The 25338-nt window shown below is 50.6% G+C and overlaps 1 protein-coding gene across 1 annotated transcript in view; it reads left to right on the top strand.

The window, feature by feature from the left end:
• Nucleotides 1-25252, top strand: part of PDILT (protein disulfide isomerase like, testis expressed) — a 30301-nt gene extending 5049 nt beyond the window's left edge. The window contains exons 2-11 of the mRNA XM_039885494.1: nucleotides 6039-6245; nucleotides 12790-12923; nucleotides 13814-13951; nucleotides 15822-15932; nucleotides 16014-16139; nucleotides 17834-18031; nucleotides 20877-20997; nucleotides 22552-22730; nucleotides 23905-23994; nucleotides 24929-25252. Of these exons, the coding sequence (XP_039741428.1) occupies nucleotides 6039-6245; nucleotides 12790-12923; nucleotides 13814-13951; nucleotides 15822-15932; nucleotides 16014-16139; nucleotides 17834-18031; nucleotides 20877-20997; nucleotides 22552-22730; nucleotides 23905-23994; nucleotides 24929-25174 (1550 nt within the window). The 3' untranslated portion in view covers nucleotides 25175-25252. The remainder of the gene's footprint in view (nucleotides 1-6038; nucleotides 6246-12789; nucleotides 12924-13813; nucleotides 13952-15821; nucleotides 15933-16013; nucleotides 16140-17833; nucleotides 18032-20876; nucleotides 20998-22551; nucleotides 22731-23904; nucleotides 23995-24928) is intronic.
• The last annotated feature ends 86 nt before the right edge of the window (nucleotides 25253-25338 follow it).

Here is a 25338-nt window from a genome sequence, read left to right as displayed (position 1 = left end):
GCCGATTGATTTTATAGTCTTTAATGACTCTTGATAACAACCGATTGGAATACTTTAAACTTAAACCATTCCCACCAGCTGGCATTTCAAAGCTCTGAGCACCAGCGGAGATTCTGTTATCTCAAAGAGACACTCAGACTCATTACGTCTGACTATTCAATTCCTTCCAATACACAGTGAAATTAAAATGAGTCGTGTGAACACTGGCAGAGCTTCTAAAGTGACCTTTGGAAAAACTAATCACTTGGCAAAAGCATTCTAAAAGCTTCCCCCACTCCCAGGTGTAAATGGGCTCTTTACAAAAAGGATTTTTGCAATATTGTGCCCCGGGGAACCCTCCGGTGCTGCTCAGTTCCCCACCAAGCCAATAGTTAGGGGAATCTGTCCTCCGCGTGTCACCGGCACATCTCAAACGCCATGTATCCAAAACAGAGCTCAGCATCTTTGATTTGCTCCCAGCAACCTGCTTCTTCTCACATCCCGTCCCAACGGACAGCACCACGGTCCACCCAGGGTCAAAGACAGAAATCTCAAGGTCATTCCCGACTCCTGCCTATTCACACGTCAGTCACCCGGTCCTACGGAGACCAACTCCTGAAGCCCTGTGCCATCTCCACCGCCGTTGCCTTAGCTCCGGCCTCGTCCATCCCCAGTAAACCACAGCAGCATCTTTCCGGAGCTCTGCTCCTCCTCCTCCTCGCGAGCTGTCTCCACAATGGACCCAGAGAGGTTTTTCTTTCTTAAGTGCAAAGCCGATTGGGTCACTTCTTGATGAAAAGAATGCCAACGACTCTCTAAGACCCCAAACTCCTTAACAGGGCCGCCACGTACTCTGCTCGATCCTGCCTAGACCAGCTTCCCCATTCCCCTTGACCCTGACATCTTCGTGGTTGCCGGAGGGGTCCTATCGACTCAGACCACAGGGCCTTTGCATTTGCAGGTGCTCGACCTGGGGTGTCCCTTTCTGCACTTCTCCAGGTGGACGGTGAGGCTTAAGCTCATGGAGTCACCTTGTCGGGAGGCTGTGCTCACCTCACATCCCCTAGATTGGCAAGGAGCCCCTCCTACGTGCTCACACAACCCTCTATGTCTCCCCGTTTCACCGAGTTGCCATACTGTATGGAAACCACCTTTAAACTTGTGAGCTTCATGGAGGATAAAGACCAAATCTTGTTCATCTCTTGAGTCCTAACATCTAGCATCGTCTTGGGAGCGTGGTAGGTCTGCAGGGATATTAAATGAATGAGTGAATGAATAAATGAATGAGTTTGCTTTGGCCCGTGATGTTCTCCATTAATGAGACAAGGGAAGGCGACATTTAGTGAGGAGAGGCCAAAATGAGACTCGATCGGGAATTGTCTCTAGGATAATTTAGTAATTGTCCCTAAAGCAGACGTGACCAGGTAACCTCTGTAATCTGGGGACAAGTTACATGACGACATTGACGATGGTGATGAAGATAATGATGGCGACGACGATGGCCATTTATTGAGACCCATATTCCAGGCACTGTGCCTGGTGTCACTGTCCCCATTGGACACACGGGGCAAATCGGTCTCAGAAAGATCGAATCATTTGCCCGAAGTCACAAAACTCCGTCCACCTTACGGAACTGTGCCGATAACCGGGGTCCTTATTTTTGTATTTATTCATCATTCATTCACTCGTGAAATAGTTATTGCATATCTATCTGCTACGCGACAGACATATCTTAGGCACCGAGGGGTGAACGAGAAACAGGCAGACCTGTTCCTCGCTTTGTGGAACTTACCTCCTGGAGAGGGGCGACTCGAGAGAAACAGATAAATAAGTGAAAAATAGAGGACGTTGGATGGAGAAGAACAGAAAAAAGCAATAGGCCGCGCAGGGAACGGGCGGAGGCGGGCCTGCCGTTTCAGAGAGGGCGGCCAGGGCAGGCCTTTCTCAGAAGGTGACGATTCGGCAAAGACCAGCAAGCAGCAAGGCAGCAAGTCGTGCAGATAGGCGTCTGGGAGGAGGGTGTTTTAGGCAGCAGGAGCAGCAAGTGCAAAGGCCCTGAGGTGGATAGGTGCCAGGGTGGCCGAAACCGAGTTGCCGAAGAGTAGTGAGAAATAAGATTAGAAGGACTAACGGCAGAACCTTTGGGACCTCGTGGGCCATTGCAATGGTCAGAGAAGTTTGTCGGTGGGCCCCCGAGGATCTAGGAGAACGATGACCATCCCAAAGTCCCTATGACCTATGAGCACATCCATATGCTATAAACGGCCCTGGGGATGGGGGGGAAGGGTTCTTCTCGGAGGACTATTCCATGCCTGATCTAGAGCTTGGTCTAAAGTAGGATTTCTCCTCCTTGGCAATATTGACGTTTTGGCCGGATAATTCTTGTGGGGCTGTCTTGTCTTGTCCTGTGCATCGCAGGGTTTGGCACCATCCCCAGCCTCTACCTACTAGCTGCACTCCGGTTTGACAACCAGATATGTCTCTAGACGTGGCCAATTGTCCCACATTGAGAACCATAGTCTCAAGAAAGGCAGACTCAGTCCCTGAGCTGGGAGCTAAGCTCTGTTCCTACACTCCCACCTCCCATAGCCATCGGCCCCTCCTCGGACCCGTGCTGGCTGCTCAGGAAAGGGGGCTCCTCTTCTAGTAGGTAAAAGGTTATCTACTTCAGACCTAGGCAGACATTGATCCATTAGCCATTAACACATCTACATACCAGGCAGGCAGGCAGAGAGACACCGCCTATTCTAATATGATTCTGGGTCCCATCTGCTTACCCCCAAACCCACACAGAGTCACACGATTGGCCCAGACTTGGGTTGGATGGCTTGAAGCTGGTCACCTGTGCCGGAGCTCTGCACACCGGGTCTCACTATGTAGGATCATCCTAAGGCGTAGGATCTATTAATATCCCCACTGTGCCAATGAAGAAAGTGAGGCACAGAGATGTTTTAAAAATATATCTTGCCTGGGCCTCACGTGCTATAAATCCCCATAACTCTTTTATGAGAAACCCTAAGGAATTCACACTCATCGAGTTCCCAGTATGTGCCTTCTAGGAAAAAGAAAACTAAACAAAACGAAACAAAACAAAAACAAATAGAATGCCTTTTTCCGGGCCAGCTTCCATTCGCTTCTTTCAGTCTTTATTAAAATGTCCCCTCTCGCCTCCCTACTCAAACTCAGTCCCCCCGACGCTCCCAGCCTCTGGCTCTGCTTTTTTCTTTTCTTTTTCCTTCTCCATAGCACTCAGCAGCTAACGTAGAATATATTCTACTTCTTTATTTGTTTGCTTCCTACCTTCTCCGATGAGAGCAGAGATTTGTATCTGTTCGTTGTCAAGTTCCCAGTACCTAGAACAGAGCCTGGCACATGGCAAATGCTAAAAAAGTTTTGTTGGGTGAAAGGATGGATGGGTGGATGGATTATTGGCTTTGAATGGTGATGGATGGATGGATGGCAGTGGATACGGATGGATGGATGGATGATGGATGGATGGATGGATGACGGATAGTGGATAGATGGATGAATGGTGGATGGATGATGGATGAATGAATGCATGGATGGATGGATGGATGGATAGTGGATAGATGGATGAATGGTGGATGGATGGATGGATGGATGAATGCATGGATGGATGATGGATGGATGGATGGATGGAATGGATGGATGGGTGAGTGGAAGGATGGAAGGATGAGATGGATGGATGGATGGATGGGTGAGTGGAAGATGGAAGGATGGATGGATGGATGGATGGGTGAGTGGAAGGATGGATGGATGGATGGATGGATGATGATAGTGATAGATGGACACGGTGGATGGATGGATGGATGAATGAATGTATGATGGATGGATGGATGGATGGGTAATTGGATGATGGATGGATGGATGGTGGATGGATGGATGGATGGAGATGATCCCCATCACCATTAGGGTCCCATCGATGGCTCTTTACTGCTATCCCGTGCTGCCGCAACCCTTTCTTCCCGTTTTACAATCAGCCGCATCGCAAGTAAATCACCGGCCAGGCCGATGAGGAGTGAGCCAGGTCAGGTGGAATCTCTAAAACCCCCACCACTTGGACAATCATTCTGTGTTTCTCTCACTCTGAGCTTCTTTCCTTGGAAACTCAGATTCGGATGCCGTGTCAGCCAGCACCCCCGAGTCATGTGTGGCTGACTCGATAAGGCAGCCAAGGTAGAGGCCCGCAGGCCAGAGCAGCTGACAATGGGCCAAAGCCTGCTGGAGGTGATGGATGAGGGTTATTGAAGGCAATGATGGTGGCAAAGCAGGCAGTAGACGGGCATCGATCTACAAGGGAGTGAAAAGTCCCACTTTCTGTCCATTGACTGGGCATTTAATGAAAACGATCATTCACTTTTGGGTTCCATCACAGGAGCAGGTGTGCTGACTGGCAATGGGGCATGTGCCAACAGTCCAGGGCCCAACTTTCTGCAGTTTGCTTTACAAAAGACCTCTCTGTTGAACTTGGAACTTGCCAATGCCACTGGAGGCGCTCTGCACTTCCTCCAAATGTTCCAGATAGACAAAGGGGATTTGAAAAAGATAAAGCGTTTTGGATTGAAAAGGAGTCGATGACTCTTGCCCTGGCTCAGCCCACTGCCACCAACATCAGGTGGTGAGGGGCCAGAGGAGGGACCTACAGGCTCACAATGTTATCAGGAGGAAGAAAGGCAAACTCTACTGCCTTTTAGTCCCTCCAAGCCTTGGGCTGGGAAGCCCATGACATGCCACCTCCCTGAGGCTGTTTCCAGAAAAAGCCTCCTCATCCACTGCCCAGCAAAGCGAGGAGCCAAGGGTTCTTTTTAAATTTAATTTTAAAGTATAGTTAGCATATAATATAGTAGTTTCAAGTGCACAATATAAAGCTTTGACGTTTATGCACCTTATGATGTGATCATTGCAAGTCTAGTCACCATCTGTCGGCATACAAATCTTAATTCATAGTATGAGTTAATTCATAGCTGACAACCCCCAGGGGCGTGGGCTTAGAAGGGATAAGTAAGCATCATAACCTCGTCCTACCCACCCCTCCCATTCCTGGCCTGCCTTACTTGAGAGTCCCCTACCATATTTTATGCGCTTCCAAGGCTGCCGGAGGGACCCAATTTGGCCTGTTATCTCCAGGACTTTCCACCAGATGGCGATCATACGCTCTTGTTCTTTCTCCCTAAGAGGCCCAATGTGGCCTGCAACTCTACGATTTTCCACCAGATGGCGCTCAAACCCTCTCGTTCTTTCTCCCTGTCTAATTTCTGACCATGGATATTTTACAAAAATGGTACCCTTTATATATGTACATTATATATTAATATTCGTGTAATATATTTCCATACATTTATATAGAATCTGTATGCATTTTTATATATAATATTAACATATTAGTATATAATAACGGTATGTTGTTATATAATGATAAATTCATTATGTATTTATTATATACCAGGCATTGTGCTAAGGGTTCGACAGGCTTAGTGGAGGTTAGAAAGCTGACGGAGTGCGTCTAGATCTTGGCTATACCTCTTACTGCCGTATGGCCTTGAGTGAGTAGGACATTTTGTTGTGTAGCAGTTTCATCTATAAAACTGAGATAATAATACCTACCCCATAATGGTAGTGGGAGTATTAAATGGCTTGATCTGTTACGTGACTTAATCCAAGCTCTTAGGAAACAATAAGCATCATACAACGGATTGTTAAATAAATCCTTCGACGCCGCCAACTCCATGAGGTAATCGGTATTTGCCCCATTTTACTCATGAAGAAAGTGGGGCTCGGTGACCGTGGAGATTTACTGCCCGAAGTTACATCATTCCAGCCGTTGCCAAGCCCACTTAAAAAAAAAAAAAAAACCCTGATGTGTGTCTCCCAAATCGGTCAATTTCACAGACCATGTGTCCCTTCTCTGAAAATTTACCCACTAGCAACAGAGCATGAAAGAGAGGCCCAGGGGCTGAGCAGGCAACACCAAGCCCCCTCCTTGTGAGATGTGACTGACAGAGGCTCTAGCGAATTCTGCTTCATGCTGACTCTTTCAGACAACCCATCCTCCAAGCAGTCCAGGAACCTAGCCGAGGAGCTGGGCAAAGCCGTGGAGATCATGGGCAAAGGCAAGAATGGGGTCGGCTTCGGCAAAGTGGACGTCACGGTTGAGAAGGAACTTCGGAAGGAATTTGACATTCAGAAGACTCCGGAGTTGAAGCTATTCTTTGAGGGCAACAGGTCGGAGCCCATGAGCTGCAAAGGTAATGGGTGCTTGTGTGTCAGTCGAAGTAATGCCAGGTGTGGAAACACATATGAACACCAGCATTTTAGTGGCTTAACTGAATTACAAGTTCAGTCCTTGCTCGTGTAAGATGCAGTTGGCAGCCTCAGGGGGGAGATGGCGGGCTCTGCTCTACACAGTCTTTCAAGGACCTAGGCCCTTTTCGGCGTGTGGCTCTGTCTTCCCCTAGGGCCTCTGAGCTACCTGCTATTTCTTCTGTGTCCTGCCAGCAGCTGCAGTAAGGATGCAGAGGACTGTTACCGGTGGTGTTCGTGGCCCAGGCTTGAAGTGGCAAACAGCATTTCTATTCTCATTCTATTGGCCAAAATTCTGTTATACGGCTCCACCCACTGAAAGATTAATCAGTATGGCTCCGCTCTGTGTCCATAGGAAAATAAAATAGATTTGGGTGGGCATGTAGCTGCATCTCATGACCACTTTCATCTCAGCTGCTGGGCCCTAGATGCACCATGAGGTCAGAGAGTGAGGTGCATGGTTTCTAAACTACCAAAGACCAGAGAGTGAGTTCTTAACTGCACCTAAATCCCTCCCTCCCAATCTTCTACTTTAGAATAATTTTGACGGGTCCCAGGCCAAGGAAGCACTGGTTGACCATAAGGGAAACTGGGGAATGATGGAACAAGACAGCTCTGAGACAGGATGCCTACCAAATGCTTTGCTTCTCTCATCGTCGTTTTATTCATTAACTCATTCATTCAATGCTTTTTTTTTTTCTTTTATTGAGAGCCTACTACATGTCAAGCCCTATCTTGATGTCAAGGATGCCTGAAGAATTCTGTGCCTCAGTGTGGCACATGGTAGGACCTACTTGGAAAAAATTAGATCTAAAAATTAGATCTAAAATTAGATCTGATGAACGCAGCTGCGCCCAGCAAAGCCAGTGCCACGCTAGTAGGATGTTCCCAGTATGCGTGTGCTGAATGACTGATGCTCAGGAAACTCAGGTCGCCTTTTTTCCGGGCCTGGTGTTTCGCAGGTCTGCAATAAGCCTGTTTGAGTCATTGTAAGAACCACAGAACCCCGGGTGTGCCACCGCCTGAAGGGGGCTGAGGGATGCCTTGCAGTTCTCAGAATGGACACAAGGGGGCATGAGACACACAGGGCAGACTGGCAGAGGATGGTGCCAAAGTGCCCGCCTCAGGGCAGGTTACAGGAAAGGCCTGGCAGGGCTGTGGCTCCCAGCCGGCTTGTGGCAGGGGCTGTGTGAACGAGGGAACAGAAGAGAAGGAGAAGAGAGGGGAGGGACGGAGACGCGCCCCTCCAAGTCCTGACTCCACTCAGAGGCAGCAAGATGGCAATGTGGCAACTTTCAGACTGTCCGACTCCCTCTGTGGTGGAAGCCAGTGCTTGGGACCGCCTCTGCCCTGCAGGAAACTTCATTATCGCCTCCCCAGGAAGTCTCCCTTGATTGCCGAGTTGGGGTGCCTGCGCCTTTTGTGGGGTTCCACAGCACCTGTGCTTCCCCTGCAAGTCCCCACTTCACAGAATTGTATCTGTTCCCCGTTATCGTCTCTCCAGAGCTCACGAGGCCGATCGCCCTTCCTCCCCTGGGTCCTCCGAGGAGGCTTCCCGAACTGGTGGGCACCTTGGTGGCTTCAAATCCTCATTACGTGCCCAGGGGAACAATCGAGCCTCCTTGTCGAATTTTGATTTCCTTGCCTGTAAAACGAGGATGGTGAAAGTCTCTTCCTCCCAGGGTTGCTGTGGCGATGAAGTAAATCTGCAAGGCACGAGCCCTGACACACACCGGATGCATTTCCTGTGCTCTGGCCTCTGTTTCTGTCTCTTCCCTTACATCACGACAACCCCGTGTAGGAGGTGCTTTTACAGGTGGGGAAACTGAGGCCCAGAGCCACGGGGTAACTTCCTCAAGGCTCCATGGGATCTCCAAATGTTTTCTGTAAAGGGCCGGACAACCTCTTTTACAACCTTTGCCGCGGTCCAGCCACGGCAGGATCCAGGGGGCCCCGAAGGTGGGCAAGGCGTCGGCGCGGGAGACAGTCGACTACACAGCTCAGAGGCGGTGTGACACTGTTCCGTTTTATTGTGATTTGGGTACAACTTTTATACTTTTTATTTGGCATTTGATTATACTTTGTTGTTAAGGTAGCAGGGAGTTAAATTTCTGTGGTTAGGCGGAGCAGAAAATCTTATAGAGTATATTATTATTGATGTTCATGATTAACTAGTACATTTTTCTCTCAATCATTAGAACAGAACTACCTGATGGAACAATCTAAACTTTTAATTATTATATCTATTACGTAAGATACAGTTTAATTTAAGTAAAGGTGATAGATAGATGTATTCATAACAGCAAGTATTGGCTTGTGGGCAGACATTGTTCTTCTTTCTGCCTGAAGAAATCTTTTAAATGCTATTTGATTTATGCTATATCTAAAGTTCAAGCTGAACCTTCTCATAGCTGTTCAAAAGTTTTCTTGGTGCAGTGATGAGGAAAATATTTATAAAAATCAGTTTTACAAAGCTGCTTTCATAAGCTAAGTTTCTGTTCCTTTGTTTTTAAGCACCAAGGAGATCCCGACCTAGCCAGCCTTTCTATGAAACTTAAACTACTATAAGGCACATGAATTCTATCTTTATTCACTACATGTATACTATCTTTATTATAAGCTTCTGAATAAGGCAAAGGAAGATCAGGTAATCTTTTCATACTATTAGCCCCCCTAGGTGGATACCAGAGTTTTCTATTTATCCACTAGGCCACAAAAGGAGGCCCTTCTATAGTAGGCACAGGCTTATGAGTAAATTTCTTATCCTTACTAATTTTTCTACTAACTGTGTGGGAACAGGAGTATAAACTGGTTCTAGTATTCAGCTTGTTATAATTTATTCATAATATCTTTAAGAGGCGCGTCAAAAGGAATTTCCCTTAATAATTGTTCAAATAAAGGGTTTACGCATTCTGGACACGTCAGGGTGACTAGAGCTGATTCCATATGCGGGGAATTTACTATGTTTTCCTCAGAGCCAATTTTGAGGAAATCCATTTGTATAGCGTTTACACTTACTAGAATTTGTGCTACCCAAATTCCCCATATTAATAGGATCATTTCTAAGAAACCAATTATCCCTAAACACATGCCACGTCCTCGTTCTTGACGATGCATTCCTTGAAGCCTCTGTCCCCATCTCCAGACCTTGTCACGCAGTAGGGTAGAAAGAGGACGCGGCAAACCTTAACTCCGCTGATGTGGTAGGAAAGCATCTACGTATAAGCAAACGGGTGCAACCGTGTACCAATAAAACTTTATTTATAAAATTAGTTGGCGGGCCAGATCTGGCCTATGGGCCCTGTCGCACACCGTGCTGCACTCAGTGGCGGATGTGGCTGTTGTTATCAAATGATTAGAGTCCCGACCCCCTTCGGTGCCCCGGTCCTTACGAATGGTGTTTGAATGTGCCTGGGACGAAGTTGCGAGGGCAGGCTTGGCGTCAGGCGCCACCCCGCGTTTCTGTCTGGGCTTTCCCGCTCTGCTTCTTCCTCAGTATCACCACCCCCCCGCCCCCCAAAATCCACGCCCGGATGGAGCCAGGGCCAGGATTTTAGGACATGCACTAGCTAAGAGAACTGTTCCGATTTCTTGTTTCCTAAACAGGGTGAATGGCGGGGGCCGGTTCTGCCCACCTGGCAGAGCTTTCACTGGTCTTCTGCACTGTGACTTCTCTAGGAGACAGATGGGGTTCAGCCCTTGTTGTGCCGAAGTCCCGGCCCCCTTCTCCTCTAGTCTCCAAGGACTTGGCCTTGGCCGCCTTCCTGGAGGGAGGGAGACTCAGGTTAACTGCAGGGCCTCAGTTAATGATGCGTTCACAGCTTGTGCCTGAAAATATGCAGTAGGGCGACAGCCCCAGTCACTCATTGACAGGGCATTCGCACCTTGGTTGACACCGTGTCCTCTGGCTCAGAGCCAAGCGGGGGGACGCACCCGCCCCACAGTGCCCTATTATATTCAGAGCTACCTCAGTCCCATGCGGTCCAGAAGGGCAGATGGAGCTCACACTCCCAGAGAGAAGGGCCCGAGTTCAAGTTCCCGCAAGCCAGCTCATCCAGCGATACAGTCACGGCTCTCATTTATCCCCCCTTTATTTCTGCGACACCTAGTATGAGCCTGACATTAGGGGAGGAACTGTGCGAGTCTGCCAAAAATGAAAATTTCCGGGGGAGACAGACTCGAAGAAAATGCAAGTCATAAAACTGAAATGGGCGGGGGAGGGCGGGAAAGCACCACATGGAGCGTTGCGTAAGCAAGAGGTGCCCTTGAGGGCAGAGAGGGCGGGGAGGGGGGGTGGGGTGCAGGGACCGGTAGACGCCCCAAGTGCCGTCGGAGCGATGGTTCCAATGACCTGAAATTTAAACCAGTTTGCAGGGTTTTCGTTCACCTTTTTTTTGATATTTTCAGAATTTTTAAACCAATCCCTTACAACAGAATTTTTTTTCCAGGCAAAAGGCTATAAGAGAAAGTTTGTTTCCAAGACACATACGTGCTTGTTTCTTCCCGAAAGATGGCCGCGAAATTAGAAGCTCAACCTCGGGGCTGAATCTGGGTGACTGCACTGGGGGTGTCGTCCTGTTGACCGAGGGTGGCTGGAAGCCTCCCTGACCCCTGTCTGTCCCCTGAGACCGCCACATCCTACTTCCATGAACTTCCATAGCCCTGACTCACTGTGGCTTTTTAAATGGCCTAATCTGTATTTACTAAAGCTGACCACGGCGTCCCCTATGGCCAGAAATTCTACTCCTGGGCTTGTGCCCAGCCCAAGTGTGGATGATGCGCCCCCAGAGACGTGCCTGAGAATTCATTCTTAATGGCCCCAAACCGGAAGACACCTCAATGCCAGCTCACGGAGAATGGGCAGATAAATCGTGGAATGTACACGTGGCATCGCACAGACATAACGAAACCAGACCTGAACACACAGTTTATAATTCTATTTATATGAAGTTCAAGGGCAGGCAGACTCGAGCCCCGCTGGGAAGTCAGCACAGAAGTTACCTCCGGGTGGGGGAGGGGCTAGGAAGGGGCACAGCAGGGACTTCTGAGGGCCTGGTAATGTCCTATTTCTTGATCTGTGAGATAGTTACTCAGGTGTGTTCGTTTCGTGAAAATTCATCACACTATTCATTCTGATTTGTACACGTTTCTGAGTGTAAATCTACTTCGTTACGAGTCTTTAAAAGGACTCATGTTCTTAGGAAATTAAATGAAGATGTGGAAAATAGTCGATTCAGCAACTCGGGTGCATTCGTCAAGCCCCGTGAGCAATCTGTCCCGTCCCAGGACCTTTGCTCAGGCTGCCTGCTCTGCCTGGAAGCCCTTCCCTCTGCCTATTGCCTCCTGATTGACACCTACGCATCCTTCAGCTTTCGGCTCATCAGGAACTTCCTCCAGGCAGCCCTCCCTGACTTCACGGTCTAGGTCATGCATCTTTGCTACAGGCTCATCAAACTTTGCTTTCAGATACTCATTTCGTTGGGCTCACACGTTCGCTGTGTAATCATGGTCCGTCCTTCACAGAATGAGAGCCGTGAAACGTGTCTGCGCCGCTCACCATGAAAACCCCGGGCCCAAGCGCAGCACTTGGGATCATAATAGGCACCCAACAGGCATTCGTCCAGTGAGAGAAGGGTGAAGGAGTAAAAGAGCGAGTGAACCAGTAAAGACCCGTGGGCGTAGCCCGAAGCTACTCACGACAAACACGCTTGATCCTCCAAACTCATTCTAAATGCTCCATTCTGTCCTGCAGCGGGCTTCGACAGAAAATCCTATTTTACGTGATTCGCCATCATGTGAAACTGATAATCCCAGCAAACACGGGTCCGTTGGTAACCCCGTGTCCATCCTGACACACTGTTATGTCTCCCCAGAAATGGGGAGATGTCCCTCAATTTTAGAAGCTGAGATTTTTGTGTGCTCAGCACCTCCCATCTGATCGCTGAGAAAATGAAAGTTGAGATCTATGACCTCAGCAAACATTTGCGTCTCGGCTCAGAAACTGCAGACGCGAAATGATAGAATTCTCCCAAGGTCAGAGCTAGCTGGTCTTTGGATTTACATTCTCTTTATTTATATTTTTTTTTAAAAAATAAATCCATCTTACTGTCACTTCGGAGGGTGGCTAAGGGAAAAAAGCTGAGTTTGCTTCCTCCCCAGGTTTGCTAGTGGGGTGGCCGTCCGTGAGTTGAACCTCAATTTCCTTGTGGGGGGAAAAGGAATATCTCTTAGGGTAGCGTTGTTGTGGGAGGTAATGTAGGCAAAGGCTCGGGGCTCCAGACAGTGCTGGTTCCTGGCAAGTGCTCAGTAAAAAGTTTAGCTATTGCTGCTAATTATCCATCCCTTGGGGCTTGGGACTGGGGGCAGGAGAACTGACCCAATGGCCTTCCAAGGATAGGACCCCAAGACAAGAGGCTTCTGCTGATTAAATCTGGGAAAGACAGGCCTCGAGGAGACCTCTGTGGGATCCATGTCGCTGTCTCTCCACAGGAGTGGTTGAATCTGCCGCCTTGGTCGTCTGGTTGAGGAGACAGATTAGCCAGAAGGCGTTCTTGTTCACTGACACCCAGCAGGTGACAGATTTTGTGAAATCCAGGCCTTTGGTCATCATCGGCTTCTTCCAGGTACTGGGTTCACGAGGTGGCTTTTCAACTGGTGAGGACGCCTGTGTCTGGGAGTGGGGTGGGTGAGGAGAGGTCTTCCCCTTGGGTTAATTCCATACCCATTCTTCGTTTTCCAAAGAGCTGGTTTTTGGAGATTGGGACCTGGGGGGAGGCGGGGCAGGGAACTGCGGGTTTAAAATGAAGAAAGGGAACATGGAAGCCGAGCATGGCCGGGGAAGCCAGCTAGGGAGCGGGACAGGATGGAGAGAGGAGACGGACGTATTTTGGGGGTTGGTTTCGACAGCATAAGTGATCTTTTTGGGGGGTTCCATTTAGAACGGCACCGAATAACCGATAATTGGCAAAGTGTTTTCGCTTTTGGAGAATGAGTTTCTTACACGTCTAAACTCTTTTCCTGTGACTTCGATGACCCCTCCCCTTCTCTCAGCGGAGGTCGGAACTTTGGCGTTATGGTTATACGCGGCGGGAGTATCCTGTCCCACTTTTGGACAGCGTTTTGGGGCCCAATTTTCTTTTAAGCTAATGAACGAAGGCTGGCACCACGGCCATACTACCTTAATACCAAATTTATATTTGATACTCCATGTGGTCACATCAAGTGCCTCTTCTAACAGCCGTGCAGGAATTAATATTAAAAGTCTCAACCTTAATACATGGAAAAGGTCAAGTTTATCCGTTCTCTCCATTCGTCTCTGGGGCTTGCCTATTTTGGCCTAATCAGAGAAGTATTCTGGGTATGAAACATCCATGAAAGGGGATTTGGGTGACCCAGCAGAACCCCAGAACTCGCAAAGGTAAGGAGACCCATCGGTCATGATTCCCAATGCCCTTCCCTCGCCCTTCAAAAAGCCAGGCATCCTGCTCTCTACCCAACATCCTTCCCCAAACAGGATCTAGAGGATGAAGCGGCAGAGCTGTTCTATGACGTGATCAAAGGCTTCCCAGCGCTGACGTTCGGAGTGATCGCGATCCGTGACGCCGTCGGCCGTTTCCACGTCACCCTGGACAGCGTCCTGGTATTCAAAAAGGTGGGTCTTTGGTCCTGCTGCTGGGGAGAAGTCTCTGGCTCCAAACGGGGAACTCACGCGCGTACGTATGGGCTTTCGGTACAGATTCCGGTCCTGCCGCTTGGGAGCCAAGTGACATGAGGCTCGTTGGCTTTTGCAGAACCGATTCTCCTGGTGTTTGTCCAGCCTGTCTAGCCATTTCCCCACCGCGAGTTCGTCCACCTTTCCTTCACTGTCAGCGTTCTGCCCTGGGCTTCCTTCTGGTCCATGCTCTCCCGCCCACCCTCCATCGGCGGTTACTACCCAGACACCATGACTTACGAACCTCCATCTCCACACCGGCTCTTAGCTCCGGGTCTTTCTATCCGTCACCGGATGTCTCGGTAATCTCCCTTCCCAGTCTTCTTCCCGTGTTTCCTCTCTCTCTCGAGGAAAGACACCATCGCCTCCCGCATCTGCCACCTCGGCAAGGCCAGAAGTTCATCCAGGCATCATTCCAAAGCCTCCGATTTTAAATCTAGAACATCCCTGGAATCTATTCATTGATCTCGACCGCTACTATCCTAGACCCGGTGACCATCATCCGCCCGACCGATCTGCCATGTTCTCTCTCGTCCTCTCAAGAGTGGTCTTTCCAAAATCCATTGGCCACTTTCCTTCTTCCCACTGAAAGCCCTTTAAGGGTTTCCTGTTCTTATTCTTTTTCTTATTATTCTAGGAAAAAGACTCAGGTCCTTGATAGGACTCACAAGGCCTTCTGCAGTTGAGCCTCTATTACATACCTTCCTCCTCCCCTTCCTTGAAATTTTAAATTAATTAGATTAAATTAAAAGTTTAGTTCCTCGATCAAACCAGCGACGTGGAGGGTGGCTCCACCGGACAGCATAGATGTACAGAGCATCTCCAACATCCTAGGATGCTCTGTTGAACAGTGTCACTCGAGAGACTGGGGTCTGCTTCCTGAAACGTGCGTCGCCCCCTCCCCCACACAAAGCCAAATCCTTGCGATAACCATGTGACTTGTAGATACGGCACAGGGAGGCTGGGTTACTTCCCCAAGGTCACACAGGACGTAGGTCGAATGATACCCAGATCTGCTTGACTTTCAGAGAGGACTGTGAGCCACCGTATTTTTATCCGGACTCGTAGAAGTCACTCAGAGGTTTTAATCTGGAGAATGAAATGACCCGATTTGCGTTTTTGAATGGGACAAGACAGAATCCAGAAATAGATTCAAATACATATGGAAATTTAGTATATGATAAAGATATTTTAGAACAATAGGGAAAATATGTTATTCAATGAGCGGTGTTGAAAGAATTGGATAACCATAGGGGGTAAAAAACACCGAAGCTAAATCCACATACCCCTCCTTCCACCAAAGGGAGAGGGAGCTGGGGGGACTCGTAAGACCATGATGTAGGCCTGGCTGGAAGGAAGGAAGGAAGGAAGGAAGGAGGGAGGGAGGGTCTTTGACTGGAGGGGAGTTCTTACAAAGTTCATCAAAGTCACTTAGCGGAAAGCCCTCTGTCCCCACACATGGAGCTGCCTTTGTGCCCGACATGCTCAGTCAGTGGCTGGAAGCAGTGTGGGAGAAACTGCCCAGCACCAGCATGAATGCGCTGACGGATTCACGGCGAGGTGGCTGCAGCCGATGGTCGGCGACACTCCCTGCCTTTGTAGACGGCAGATCTTCGTGGTTGCCACGTACCCCCAGACCCACGGGCTAATCCGCCCAGCCGTCCACACTTACGAAGTGCCTAGATTGTGGGTCACATGGTCACCACGGTGTTTTCTTTTTATCCAAGGGGTAAACTGTGCTACTTATATTTATTAAGTGCCTACATCGTGGAAGCTACTGCCCTCCAACGTTTTTCTTCTTTTGTCCAAGGGAAATATTGTGAATCGCCAGGAGCTTCTGAATGACAGTACAAACAAGCAAATCCTCAACGAGGTCATAAAGCAGCAACTCACAGGTTTTGTCATCGAATACAACACCGAGGTCAGTGGGCAAAGGGCCCCGGGAGAAGGGTGGCCGGGGCAGCCGTGCACGCGAGGTGACCTGTCCTCCCTGTCATTTCAGAATAAGGATCTGATTTATGAGCTGCACATCCTGAATCACATGCTGCTCTTTGTCTCTAAAAGCTCCAGGGCCTTCGGTTTGATAATGCAGCATTACAAGCTGGCTTCGAAGGAATTCCAAAACAAGGTTTGTGGAAGGCGCCGTCCTTTTAGGGGGGCTCCTGGGTGGGATTCGAAGACCTGTGCCATCTGCCCGCCTTGCCGATTACAAAGTAAGCAGGAAGGATTTGCATGTACACTCGTATGCTGATTTCCTGATTTGCATATCGATGCCATCTGATGATTTGCTATTGGATTTTAGATCAGCCTCCTCCCTTCTTCCTGTCCAGTCCAGTCCAGTGTCTCTGCCTTCCATGCGGATTCTACCCTCCGCCTTCCCTCATCTTTTTGATAAGTCTACTACGGGAACACGATGGTTTGGCCGCTTTGTTGACGACCGCACCCCACTAAGAGTGGGTGACTGCACCGGGGGTAGCATTTGGCCTGGAGGGGAGAAGGTGGCCAGACCCGTGCTGCCTGAGGTCAGGGAGTGTGAGACTCCCGGAGGCACGAGGTGGCACAGACCGTCCCACACGGAATCGCTGACATCTTAGGCCTGGGTCCAGACTCTCTTCCTCTGCCGAGTGGGTTTCGTCTTATGTCTTACATGAGTTTCTTAATCTTTTAGCCTCAGTCACCTCATGCGTAAAACAGAGATTTGTGGTGAGAATTAAAGGTGCTATATGTAGATCAACGAGCAAGTACGTACAATAAACAGGGAATATTATCATTATTGTTACTTTTACTATTATTATTATTATTATTAATCTGTTTTTCCTAAGCACTATACCTATATTTCTGTAGTTACCATCACCTTGACTATGGGACTGGTCATTTTTCTTTTCCTTTTTCTAAGATGTATAGTTACGGCAGATTTGTTTTTTTGAAGAAAATAACTCAGAGATTCAAACAAAACAATTAAAAACGTTGACAATCAAATTAAACACAGAGAAAAGCCGCTAGGGTGTGAACATGTTTAACGTCCACGTTTCATTCTACCTCATTATTCCCCAGGAATGATTCGCTAATCATGGCAATACTTCCTGTAAATATATTTCCTGGTTCATTCCACATCAAACTTTAGGATTTCTGAGGCGCTCACGATCGGATTGCTGTCCCATGGAATTTATTAGTTTGTTTACCCGTCCTGCTGTCTGCCTTCCCCGCCAGAATGTAAGCTCCGTGAGGGCGTGGATGCTGTCCGCTTAGCAAAAGGCTTGGTAGGGGCTCCACGAAGATTTGTTGAATGAATAAATGAATGAATGAATGAAGTCATAGATTTCCTTGAGAGAAGAAGAACTTAGAATAAGAAAGGTTGACATGTCTTGAGCATCAATACCCCCCAGTCGCTGAACTAAGCCTTTACGTCCACTGTCCTGTTTAATTCTCACAGCGCCCCTGTAAGGCGGGTCCTGTTAGAACCACAACTTTACAGATAAGGAAACTGAGGCACAGGGAGGGGAAGCTGCTGCTTCGCCCAAGGAACTGGGAGGCAAGCCCAGGACTTCCTGACCTCCTGCAGTTGTGGGGGGCGGCGCCCTGCACGTGGCGGTGGTGCCAGGCTAAGGACCGGAGTGCAGAGCCACACCGGCGATGGGAGGGAGACTTTGCCGCATCTTTTGGGGAGCCGTGTGGACCCTGCTATTTGTATTCCAATACTGCCCTCCCACAGCTTCCTGACAGTTTCTCCCCATCCCTACGCGATTCATCACCCAATTTCAATCCCTTACCCTCTTCGTGGCCTCCGATCCAGAAGGACACAGGTGTCATCTGATTTGACAGATCCTTTGCATCCTTGTGGATGCAGACGAACCCAGAAATGGACGGATCTTCGAATACTTCCGGATCACAGAGGTCAATGTCCCATCTGTCCAAATCCTAAATTTGAGCTCCGATGCGAGCTACAAAATGCCGTTTGAGGACATAACCTTCCAAAACCTCAAGAAATTCGGCCGCAGCTACCTGAATAGAAGTGCCAAGGTAAGTTCGTTCTTGGATGAGGTTTGTCCGGAACATTAAAATCATCCCTTTTTTTCTAATTCTGCTGGCCTGGATCATCGGAATGGGGATCCATGTGGGGTTCAATGTGGGGAAATACCCCCATCTCCCTACCTCTAATCTAGTCAACTTCTCACCTGTACAGACCCCATAACTCCATTAAACATTCTTTATTCTTAAAGTAAAGGAATTACCAATTGAGCTGCAGGTACACCCAGGGCTAATACCCTCCTTTCAGACTCTAGAGTGAAATATTAACTTGACCTGAGAGTAGGTCCTTGCTTTGGGGGAGGAGTGGGGCTGGAATGTATTAAGCAATCAGGATTTAACCTCGAAGCATTAGGGACCTTTTGTTGGGGGTGGAGTGGGGTTGGAAGGAAGTCTGTTTTTCTAAAAGGGAGGAGAGATTGCGAAAGGATGGCTACCTGACACAAGTCACCTGTTGTTTATTTAGTACTTGCTATATCCTCAACCACCCTGCTGAGTTAGGTGACTGTATTTTTAATTTTCTATATGGGGGCACTTGAAAGTCATGGGGAATTCTTTAAAAGTATTCTGGAACAGCAGGCATAAATCGGGACCCTTCAGGCAAACCAGAACGCACGGTCACTCTACCTCTGAGGGCCTCTGTCCACTACCTTCTGCCCATTTCCCCGCAGACACTGCTTCCCCCGCGGCCTCGAGGGGGACACGTTTTATCTCTTACGCACATTATCATGGGCCAAGCAGCGAGGCTGGCCTCCTCCGTGCCCCTTCCGAGCCACTTCTCCTCCTATCTGCTGTCAACTAGCCCCGCCCCCCAAGACCCTGTGGGTCCCGCACCTTGGACCCTACCTGCTCCCGCCCCCTGTTGCCGTCCTATGATCATGTCCTTGTCACTGTCCAAGGAGGTAAGGCCCCTCACCGAACACGTGCCCTCCACCCCTACTCGGCCACCGTTTCCAGGGACGTCAGAGTCCCAAAGCCCGGTCTCCCTTCTCTCGTGGCTGGCAGTCACCTGTCCTGTGACCACACTCCCGAGATGGTGGCCCCTCCGGGAGCCCGATTCAAGCTTCCCGTCCTCTCGGCTCCCTTCCCTACTGCCCGTGTCGCTACGGTCCCTGACCCTCCGACCTCCCGATCCCACTTCACCATCTCTCCTCGGTGCCCTCTTTTGTGAACCTGGACTCCACGGGTCATTACCGTGACGACGATTCCCTTAACTCCTGTATCCCATCCACTTTCTACCTCCTCTACACCCTGGAAGATCCCGCCCTTGGCGGAAGCCACTCAGCTTTCCTCCTGCTTCCAGACCAGTGCCGGAAAGTAAAGAACGTCGCAGCGAGGTGGTCTGGCTTCGTGGAATCACAAGCCAGACCTGCCGTGGGCTCTTGGAAATGTCCTGACATCGTGACGTAGATTTCTCTAAGTGTGTTCGTTCTTCAATTCCCTGAGCCGGTTCTCCTCGTGCCCCCTTCCCTCCTTCAGATGGGCTGCCTCACCTTCTATCACCCCGTGGAAGCTCTACCCATCCCCCCTCTCCCTACCAGGTACCCCTAAAGAGATGTCTGTCTTCCTGTCAGGGGCTCACAGGTCCTCCTGCACTCGTGGAGTAGAGATGAACACCTTTCGCATGACCGACGAGATCTGCCTGATCCGGCCCCTTCCTAAGCCTCCATCATCGGCACCATTTCCCATCTCCCACGCCCAGCCCCCACACCGTTTCCGCTCCTTCTGGAATAATCTTCAAGTCCTTTCCAGTAGCTGAGGGAGGGCATTGTGGGAGATGAAGCTGTTGAGCCGGGAAAGGCGAGACGGCAAGGACTTATAAGCACAGGGAGGATTTGGTACCCTAAAGGCAGTGGGAAGCTAGACGCCCACGCGAAGATAGGGCCCTGCTTGTAGGATAAAGGCAGGGAGAGGGTTAGGAGGAGAAGCAGAGAGCACTCTGGTCAAGATGAGAGACGGAGGTGTCCTGGACTAGGGCAGGAGCAGTGAAGACGGAGAGAAGGGTATGGATTCAAGGGTATCCAGGAAGCGATGGGTATAGAGATTGACCCCACTTCCTTCAAAGAGAAGCATGAGCGAGGCTCGCCCTTCCACTCATCCGCTCACAAAATATTCAGTGAGGTCCCGCCATGTCCTAGGCAGTGCATACTCAACGATGAGGGAGGAAAGGTCCCTCACGATCTTCTGTCTAGTGTGGTAGAGACACACGAGTCGAATGACCAGAAAAACAAACGTAAGCGTTAGACTCGATTAAGTGACACAAGGACAAGTCCCAAGTGTTATGAGAAGTCCGGCTTACCCAGTTACAGAAGGGGGTGCAGGAATGAGGACCGGCGTGAGCAGACGCCTGAGGCAGGCGGCAGGCTGGCCCTCTGGGTAAACAGAAGGCCAGGGGGCTGAAGAAAGCAGAAGAAGAGGGGCGATGAGCTTGGACAGGCTGGGAGGAACCAAAGTGTGGTGAGATTTTTACAAGTCCTGTAAATTATCTCGGTTTGGATTCTCGGCATAATTAGGGACAGCTAAGTATTTTGTGGGGGAGCAAACGAATGAAGACGCTAAAGACGTGAACCCCTCTCCCAGCTAAGAAGCCCAAGGCTCGCGTGTGTGCGAGGCTGGTCCCCACCCCCGCCTGGAGCCCTGTCCCCTCCTGAGCCCTCTGACTCCGACCTGCCCTGGACCGCCGTGGCTCACCACCAAGCTCAGGGCCCTCTCAGCCTTCCAAACGCTTCCTCGAGGCTCCCGTAAGAACAGGAAGAACCTGCCATGGTTCCCAGGAGACGGTGACCCCGCTGCCCACCGTTTCCTGAAGACAGCGAGACCTCTCACCTTTGCTTTCCAGAAACATCAGCCCAGCGAGGAGATCCCAAAATACTGGGACCAGGGGCCAGTTAAGCAGCTGGTAGGGGAGAACTTCAACCTCGTCGTCTTCGACAAGGAGCGAGATGTTTTCGTGATGTTCTGTGAGTATCTCCACGGAGGCCCCAGGAGGCACGGGCCCTGGCGTTACGCTCCGGGTGTTTCTCCCCAATTCTTGGGCATCGGAATCTCCAAAATCTATCCCAGCACCGGGGAGGTCTTCCGACATCCAAAGACTTTGAGGCAAGACGCTGTCGGCCACACAGCAACTGTCCCCCCGAACCGAATTCTTAGAGCGTGGGGCACACCTTCCACGTCATCCGGGCCCGTGGCTTTTAATGATCATAATGCTGATGGCTGCCACTGAACGCCACCGTATCCCGGGCCTCATGCCAAGCTGTTCTATCCTTTATCTCGTTTAATCCTCGCCACATACTTTTGAAAGCGTCCCCACTTGATAGATGACTAAACAGAGACCCAGGGACATGAGGACAGTGTGTCCACGTCGGGCAGCTAGGAAGTGCTCTCTCCCTGAGACTGGAGCCCAGGTGGCCTGACGCCAGTGCCTACGTCCTGGCTTTTTGTAACTCATCGAAGGGCCAATGTTTAAGCGACCCGAGTCGGTGTGGCCACACTGGAGCCCCGAATCGTGTACGTAAAGAACTTAGCACAGCATCTGGCATACCATAAGCACTTGATACACGATGGCTCTTCTTGCTATTATCGGTCCTTCTGCTGTAGTTATGTCCAGTGCTCACCTAGGAACTATTGTCCTTTCCTCGCCGTGTCTGATTTGCCGAAGCCAGCGACCTTCCCGCCACCCCAAGACTCAGAGAAGCCTGACAGTGCAGCTACTTCAGACACCTCTTATTCAACAGGCGGATTTGCCATTTGCTGAGCACTTACAATGAGTTGGGCATGAGTTCGCTGTTCACACACCTGTTCTCATTTCCTCCTCAAAATAGACCTCCTAGGAAGGCCCATGATACAGGTCAGCAAACCCAGCAGACAGGGAGATTAGTTACCTTACCCTCCCGGGTGCACGGTAAGCCGCGAGGCGACCACTTCCTGGGGAGAGACTCGAGGGCTGGCGGGTCCGCCATGCAGGCCTTTCGAAACCTCTCTAATGTGGACTGTCATCCACGGGGCGAGGTGTTTAAGGTCTGCGTGGCCGAAGAACCACGGTCTGCCGCCTTTCCGTGGCAGGCTGGGGCCTTTCTGCACTCACCTGACACCCGGAGTTACGAGAGCGCCCATCTGGTTCTGGTAAAAGGCCAAAGCAGCCTCGTTTTCTTGGAAGCGGAGCTGTCAGATGGCACCCCTGGGACTGCGGCCATCATGTCCCCTCCCGCTCCAGGGGTCCTTCAGGGGGTGCCTCTGGGAGAGCAGACGGTCCTGGAGGCACGTGGTCTGTACATGGGGGGATGACCATCCAAATGTAGTGTCCGGGGCCTTCGAGGCCACGCCTCCCATGGAGAAAAGGAACTTTCATGGGGCGACAGAAGGCAGGGTTCGGTTCCCCTCCGGGTTGAAGCTGCTCCCCGATGTCTGTCCAGAAGGCTGGGTGACTGGACCAGACTCAAAGCTCAAGGAGGCCCGGGGTCCCCTTTCCAGGGGCCCCTTGCCGGCTGAGCCTGACCCTGGCCCCTCTCTTGCAGACGCTCCCTGGTCCAGCAAGTGCAGGGCCCTGTTCCCAGTGTTGGAGGAGTTGGGCGTAAAGTATCAAAACCACTCTACAGTCACCATCGCCAAGATCGACATCACAGCAAACGACATCCAGCTGATGCACCTGGACCGCTACCCCTTCTTCAGGCTCTTCCCCACCAACTCTCAACAAGTGAGGGGCTCCTGGGACTCACCCAACCGGTTACGCTGTGATCACGAGTGTCATTTGTCCCTACACCAGCTCTGCCTTCTACCAAGCCAGCTTCCTTCTCAGCTAGGCCTCAACTATCGTCCCCCGTTCCATTTAAAGCATTTGCCATGAGCTTCCACGGAAGTCCCAGGACTCACTATTATTGGGTTATTGGGTCCAGCTGAAGCCTGCTTCTCATCCTTGACCCAATCACTGTGGCCAAGCGGATGTGGGTGTTTGGGTGGGTCAGGCCCAGGTTACATGGTTGCCTCTGGTACCCAGACGATATGGGACACGGCGGGGGAAACTGCCACGTGAATATTGGGTGTGGGGCGCTCCCGGAAGAAGGAAGAGTACACGGTAGAAAAATAATCGGTGTTTTTCTGACACTTTGGTATTATGGGCAGCCAACACCTGCAGTGCTCATGGGACACTCCCTCTCTGCTGCTTTGGCACGCGGGGAGGGCGTCAATCAAAGAATCACAAGCCAAGGTCCCTGCTCCCAAGAAGAGTCTGACCGAGCATAGCGGGGAGAAGTCACGACCTGGGCCCACCTCCGAACGTGACTGGAACTGGAGGGGACACATTCTGGGGGGGCGGGGGGACGATGTGGCCGGAAGTCTTCACGCAGACATGGGTTTCTGAAGAACACCCTGGGGATTTAAATCAGAATAGCAGAGGGGCGGGAATCGTAGCTAGGACGTGTACTAAGAACGAGGAGGTGGGCAGAAGGATGGCCACAGCACTGTGAGGGACGTGTCCTCATCCTAGGACAGAGGATGCATGCGGGGAGCCGTGGAAAATTAGGCTGGATTGAGAGCGTGAGGCGATTGCAGTTCTGCAGTTATCTGAAGGATGGTTTAGGCAGCCAGTGAGCAGTAGGCAGCTTCCTAATCTTAAAGACCGAAAGAGGAGAGGGAACCAGCGTGGCACCTCAGTCCAGGCTCTGAACCGCCACGTCACAGTCCCGCGATGCAGGAATTTTTATCGTCCTTATTTTAAAGCCACAGGGGATGGGGCCTCAAAGAGGTTAAGTGACCTGCTCCTTGTACTCCGGTGCTTAGGAATCTGACCCTGGATTTTTATCTATGGAGCAATCCCTGAGTATTTTGCAGGAAGAGGCGGCCGTTTTGACTCTGTTCCGTTTTCTTCCTAGGTGGTAAAGTATAAGGGAGAACATACCATGCGAGGCTTTTCAGACTTCCTGGAAAGTCAAATCAAGACCAGGACTGAGGATAGCGAGGAGGTAAGGTGAATCGGCAGTACCCTGGATTATTCTGCCCCACACGGAATCAGCGAGAACCCGGCGGGTGAGAGAGCGTATGCCAAGACTGCCACATGACGTCAAGAGCTCTTGCTACAAGGAGGCAGACATGGCAGACTCTAGAAGCACCAGGGAGAGCAAAGGCTCTGAGGTCTCACAGCATCTAAGGCAGCATCCTGAATGGGTGACCAGGTGTCCTGACGGGGTCCTGTCCTCTGAGGATAGATGACAGTCCCTGTTCCATCCTAATCCCATTCATGCTTCAGTGAGGCCATCTGCCAGAAGGAGCCATCCGTATTAGTCAGGACCCCTTTCTGTCGCATATGTCAGAAACTCTACCCACTGGCTTAAACGATCCCGGATTTTATCCCACGTAACTGGCAGAACTTCAGACGTGGGTGGACCCAGGAGCTCCAGCTTGTCCTGTGTCTCCCTCTCTCTGTCATCCTTTACATCGGCTTCATTCCCAAGCAGTCACTGCCCCATGGAGGGTCACGGAGAGATTGCCCGCAGCTTCACATTACTATCCTCCCAGCTCAGAAAGCACCTACTTCGTAGTAGTCCTAGCAAAGGTCCTGGATAGGGAGCTCATTCGCGAGGCCTGGGTCACAAGCCCAGCCCAGGAGCTAAGCACAGGGGTGCAGGGGGTGGGGGGCAGCCTCACCTATAGACTCAGAGTGGAGGAAGGGCGGTTCCCAAAGGTCCTCTTACTGGAGAAGCAAAACCACAGTCAGGCACTGCCCCTACCGCGGCCACATGGACCTCTGCATCCATTAGGGTCCTCCAGGTGACACTCTCTGGGTCCTTCCAGAAAGAGAGGTCTTGGCAACTGCCATCGCGATGATCATAGATCTCTCGCCTCTTTATTTCTTTGTCCTCCTCCCTCCCTCCCTCCCTCCCTCCTTCTCCTGGATAGCGAATATCGACTGAGCAGAGCGAAGAGGTAGAAGAAGAGATCTTAGCTAAAGAAGAGGAGGTACCTTTACTACAGGAAGAGTCGCCCGAGCAGAATTTGCCGGAGCCGGAGAATGTGACCCAGCTGGAGGAGCCAGAGGGGCAGACGGAAGCAGCTGAGGAGGAGGAGGAGGAGGAGAAGGCGGTTAAGCCAAAGAAGGGACGGTCCGGACGGGAGGAGAAAGCGGGAGCGAAGGAAGAACTGTAGCTCCCCCAGCGCCAGGAGGCGAGGCGCTGTTTCCCAGGCCCTGGCATCCTTTTCTGAGTGGATCGACGCTAATAAAATTATATATTGTGTGCTGGCTGGGGGGAGGCTGATTAAAACGAGCCCCCCGCACGTCTTCAGCCCTGTTTCACCCCTTACCTCTTTTC

The sequence above is a fragment of the Pteropus medius genome, unplaced genomic scaffold (genome assembly GCF_902729225.1).
Source record: "Pteropus medius unplaced genomic scaffold, Ma_sr-lr_union100, whole genome shotgun sequence".
In the NCBI taxonomy this organism is placed as follows: Eukaryota; Metazoa; Chordata; class Mammalia; order Chiroptera; family Pteropodidae; genus Pteropus; species Pteropus medius.
The sequence above is the reverse complement of the archived record's forward strand: the minus strand, read 5'-3'. Positions and strand labels throughout refer to the sequence as shown.